The 4,964-nt window shown below is 32.7% G+C and overlaps 1 protein-coding gene across 1 annotated transcript; it reads left to right on the top strand.

Moving 5' to 3' along the window:
* The first annotated feature begins 2,376 nt into the window (after window positions 1-2,376).
* Window positions 2,377-3,333, top strand: LOC120158859 (expansin-A10-like). The gene is made up of 3 exons (XM_039169590.1): window positions 2,377-2,521; window positions 2,595-2,907; window positions 3,004-3,333. The coding sequence occupies exons 1-3, from the start codon at window positions 2,392-2,394 to the stop codon at window positions 3,308-3,310; spliced, it is 750 nt and encodes a 249-aa protein (XP_039025521.1). The 5' UTR covers window positions 2,377-2,391; the 3' UTR covers window positions 3,311-3,333.
* Window positions 3,334-4,964: the final 1,631 nt, after the last annotated feature.

Raw genomic sequence — 4,964 nt, 5'->3', positions numbered from 1 at the left:
TTTATTCAATTTAAGATTTTTACTGTTTTTTAATTCTTTCTTTCTATCAATTCATTAACTCTTTCATACTCCTAACTCTCATAAACACTTTCTTTCCAAAATACATTCTTTATAAAAAATAAAATTATAAATATATTTTATAATTTTAGATGACAAATGATTTATTAAATAACATTGTGATGTGAAAAAGAATATGAATAAATATATACATATATCTTCTATGATTAAAGAAAGTCAATAGAATAGATCAATCTGCATAATAAGATTTTAACTATTTATAATTAAATTTGATAGAAATTTAAAAATGTCAACGAGTGTTAGTACACGTTGTTGAAATTTAGGAATTTAAAATTGTAAGTCCAAATTTGTATCCTACTACCATCACCCTAAGTGGGCAATCTGTAAATTCGATTCAATCAATTAGACATCACTACTAATCAGTACCATCAATACCCAAACCAAAGTTGACAGTCTGTTGAAAGTAGATGTTTAACAAACGAAGCAGAATGTTTTGGTTGGATCAATTAAAAAACACTTACAGTCGAATTGAGCAAACGAAAATATAATACATTAATCAATTAATCGGAAAAAAGAAGATAGAGTTTGTTTTGTTTTGTTTTCCTTTTAAATTTTAAGTTTGTTTTATTATTTGGGAAAGTATATGGATGGTCTCCTGACCAGGATATTATTTTATTGAGTTCATTAACAATTAAAAGTTACAAAATGATTATCTGACTATAGAGAGTTGTTTTGTTGAGTCCATCGACTATTAAAAGTTACAAAATAACTACTCGACTAGTCATTATGTTTCAAACTCGTCCTTTTTCATTAAAAAAATTAACTATCGTCTAAGCTGGAGTTAACATGTTGACTAAGATATGATAGTCTTTGGAGATTATAAGATCATATTTTATCATATCATAGTCAGTAGGTTAGCGTACAACTCATACTACCGTCTACATTTAGACAAAAATATGAGTTTAGACCATAATGATAGTCGGCTGATGATTTTGTAAATATTAATAGTCGATAGACTCAACAAAGTAACTCTTTGTAGTCGAGAGACCATTCTATAACTTTTAATAATCAAGAGACTCAATAAAATAATATGCTATAGTCGGGAGACCATTTATGTATTTTACCCTTATTATTTATACTTGAAGTTTGTAATTACCCTTTGAAGTTTTGAACTAAACGTTATCTTTAATATTTAAATGTGAATTTTTATCTAAATTTAGAATATATTTAACTTTCACCCTCAACATTTATGATAGGAAAAATGCTTTTTAAACAAATGGAAAGAAACATGAGGATTACTGGGTTAGGGAACAGAGAGATTTGAAAGAAAAAAGAAGGGGCATTGTGTGGAAAATAGGGTATGTTCACTAAATATTGAGCAGAAGGGTAAAAGCAACAATGTCCCTGCTTATATTTTTAAGGCTATTTCCTACTCAGAAAGCTACAAAACCACGCGGTTTCTACTTTCAAGCCACAAAAACAGCTCCCCCATGTGCCTCTGCATACGCATTCTTAGGGATGAGCTTTGGAACGAGTTAAGTAAAAAAGATTTGAGTTATTTGAGTTGACGGGTTATATTTTACAAATCAAAATTAATTTAAAATTTTTTCGAGTCGAGTTAATTTGAATTTTCTAGTTTGTGTTTAAATTTAATTATGAATATTTATAATATTATGGTATTATTTGATTTCAATTTAAATGGTTTTTTATGATCATATACAATATATATATATATATATATATATATATATATATATATATATATATATATATATATATATATATATATATAACAATTCATTCATGTGTTATTTTTGATAAAAAAATACAATACATATATATTTCTTTAATAAGTGATATACATATATTATACATAATTGAGGGACTCGACTCAAACTTGAAATTTCATCCACTAATTAATAAAAATTTTGAGTTATTCGAGTTGTATTTTACAACTCTATTTAAACTTGAAATTTTTTCAAGTCAAGTTTATGAAATTACCATTCGAAATCATTCCAAGTCGAGTTGAAAAAATTAATTTTTCGAGTCGAGTTTTGCTTACTTCTTAACATACTCTACCTTTTTCTTTTTGTATGTATTATATATTTTTTATTCCCCGAAAAAAATATAACAATTTGGGCCTGGTCCCTAATGCCCCAAAAGTGGTAGTTAATTTTAGTTGTAGCTCGTAACCTGGCCTTATAGTCTTCTGCCCTAAACTTTTCTATAAATCCCCCACCCTTTTTCCATTTCCTTCACCCCTCTCATCTTCTTCCTTCAAGTAATCTTCTTATGCCTCTTCACAAATGTTTCCATTTTGAGCTTGTGGCTTTTACATGGAAGTTTCAACCACTTGTGTTTGTTTGCAGGAAAATGGCTTTTGCTAAGGTCTTCTTCTTGTTGGGTTTTCTTACAATGGTCTCAGCTGTTCGTGGACATGATGGTAGTTGGACTAATGCACATGCAACCTTCTACGGCGGCAGTGATGCTTCCGGGACAATGGGTATGGAACTAAATGAAGCAACTTTCTGTGGTATACAACCGTACAACGGGTGACCATGTTTTTGGTTTTGCAGGTGGGGCTTGTGGTTATGGAAACCTATATAGCCAGGGTTATGGGACGAATACTGCGGCTTTGAGCACTGCTCTGTTCAACAATGGGCTGAGCTGTGGGTCGTGCTATGAGATAAAGTGTTTGAACGATGGAAAGTGGTGCCTGCCTGGCTCCATTATGGTCACCGCCACCAATTTTTGCCCTCCCAACAATGCTCTCCCTAACAACGCCGGCGGCTGGTGCAACCCTCCACTGCACCACTTTGATCTTTCTCAGCCTGTTTTCCAACACATCGCTCAATACAGGGCCGGAATTGTGCCTGTTGCTTACCGAAGGTGCGGTAAAATTACATGCAAGTTTGTCACTGTTTTTACCCTTTCCTCCAGTAAATACTTTTGTTTTTACTCTTTGTTGGGGTTTTGAAATTGTAGGGTAGCATGCAGAAGAAAGGGCGGTATCAGGTTCACAATCAATGGCCACTCCTACTTCAACCTAGTCCTCATCACCAACGTTGGCGGTGCAGGTGATGTACACTCGGTGGCCATCAAGGGCTCCAGGACCGGTTGGCAGCCCATGTCTAGGAATTGGGGCCAGAACTGGCAAAGCAACAGCTACCTCAACGGCCAAAGCCTCTCATTTAAGGTCACAACAAGTGATGGCCGTACTGTGGTGTCCTACAATGTTGCCCCACCTGGCTGGTCCTTTGGGCAGACCTTCAGTGGCGCCCAATTCCACTAGAGGAACACACTAAATGGTCTTGATCTCTTCAAAATACTAATATATACACTAAAGTAGTAGTATTAACTAGCTTGACTTTTAGTATACCTAGCTATATGTATGGAGTCTTATAATGAGACTCTTGGGTCAAGAATGTGAAAGGGCTTATTTTAAATAGCCCTTATATCATTTTGGGTTTGGTTTTATTGTGGGGTAGGTATCCTAGTTAAGGCAAGGTACCCTTTTTTTAGAGGTATTGTAAGGACCATTTTCCTTGTGTTGTTTGTGAAAGCAGGAGGAAACGGCAGGGGTGGACTTTTACCACCCGCCAACCTATTAGGTCCTTTTTTTTTCACCCAAGGGATGTTGAGAAAAAGCATTGTTTTGGCTTTGATTAGGTTTTGCTGGCTAATTATCTCCTAGTATTTCTTACGGGTACGGGAGTAATTTGTGAATTTTGCTATTCTCACTCGTTTTGCTATTCCGTTTTTCATAGAAACTATAATTCTAATAGATTAAAAGATATAATATTAATTCTATTCTGACAATTGAATAAAAATATCAATTAAATTATTATAATTATAATTCAATTTCAATCAAGTCATCATTCGATCATTGTTAATAGAATTATCAATACGATAATTATAAATGAATAACAAAATTGATATGAATTTTATTAATTTGATCAAAAAAAGAAACCTTATTAAATGAAATGTCAATAGTAGGATACTCCAATCGCCGGTGCCGCTCTTCATCTTCGACAGAGTGCTCGTCATCACTCACCCCCATCGAAATTTCTTCATCGTTTCTCCCCTTCGACCATCCTCGTCCTCATCTCTATTTTGTACAGAATCCATGCGATATCTCGTGAATTGAATCCGACATCATCAACCTTTGTTGCAACAATAGGCTATCATCCGCGAGTCTCCTCTTAACACAAGAATCACAAGATACATTTCACCCTAGATTATCTTATTTTAGGTTTTTTTTATTGATTATCTTATTTTGTACTCCTTGAAATTTTATAATTTCACACCTTTATATGTTTAATATAACTTTTTAAATTCACATTATTTAATAAAAAAAATCTCTGTCCTTGTATTCCACGACACCCTTATTCATCTTTCACCAAAAGACTCGTTCATGGCACCTACAAACGATGCGGAGGGTTTGTAATAATTTTAGAGTTTTTGATTTACGAAAATGAAAAGATTTGAGAAAAGATGTTTGATGATGAAAACGATCAGCGACGATGGTTTCAATGCCGACATAATAGATTTTAGCTTTTTTTTTTTTTTAGAAATTAAGAATTATAATGGTTATCTTAGAAATTAAGATTTTTTTTGATTAATTTAATGTGATAATAAGTGGAAGTATATGTTTTAAATATTTAATTATATGACAATGAACGTTTAAATATCTTGCAGTCATTGGTGTTCAAATTCGAGACATCTAGAGATAATAATCATCCCCTTGATCACTAAAGTGATTAAGTTAGTGCGAAATTAAGAAATTTCAAAATTAACACAAAATAAAATTAAAAATTGCATGTCATGTATTTATTGGATCACATAATTTTTTAAGTCGCAACATAATTTCTCGATCAATTGGAAGACACCTTAAATAATCTGGGATATGATAGGTTTGTATGTGTTTCTAGAGTTTTTAACTTGCT

Source organism: Hibiscus syriacus, unplaced genomic scaffold, assembly GCF_006381635.1.
Source record: "Hibiscus syriacus cultivar Baekdansim isolate YM2019G1 unplaced genomic scaffold, ASM638163v2 tig00111331_pilon, whole genome shotgun sequence".
In the NCBI taxonomy this organism is placed as follows: domain Eukaryota; kingdom Viridiplantae; phylum Streptophyta; class Magnoliopsida; order Malvales; family Malvaceae; genus Hibiscus; species Hibiscus syriacus.
Note: the sequence above shows the minus strand (reverse complement) of the source record. Positions and strands in the feature narration are given on the sequence as shown.

Coding starts and splice junctions, on each gene's coding strand:
- LOC120158859 (XM_039169590.1), top strand. CDS start 2,392: ATGGCTTTTGCTAAGGTCTTCTTCTTGTTGGGTTTTCTTACAATGGTC. Junction 2,522..2,594: donor TGATGCTTCCGGGACAATGG/GTATGGAACTAA, acceptor TTGGTTTTGCAG/GTGGGGCTTGTGGTTATGGA. Junction 2,908..3,003: donor GTGCCTGTTGCTTACCGAAG/GTGCGGTAAAAT, acceptor TTGAAATTGTAG/GGTAGCATGCAGAAGAAAGG.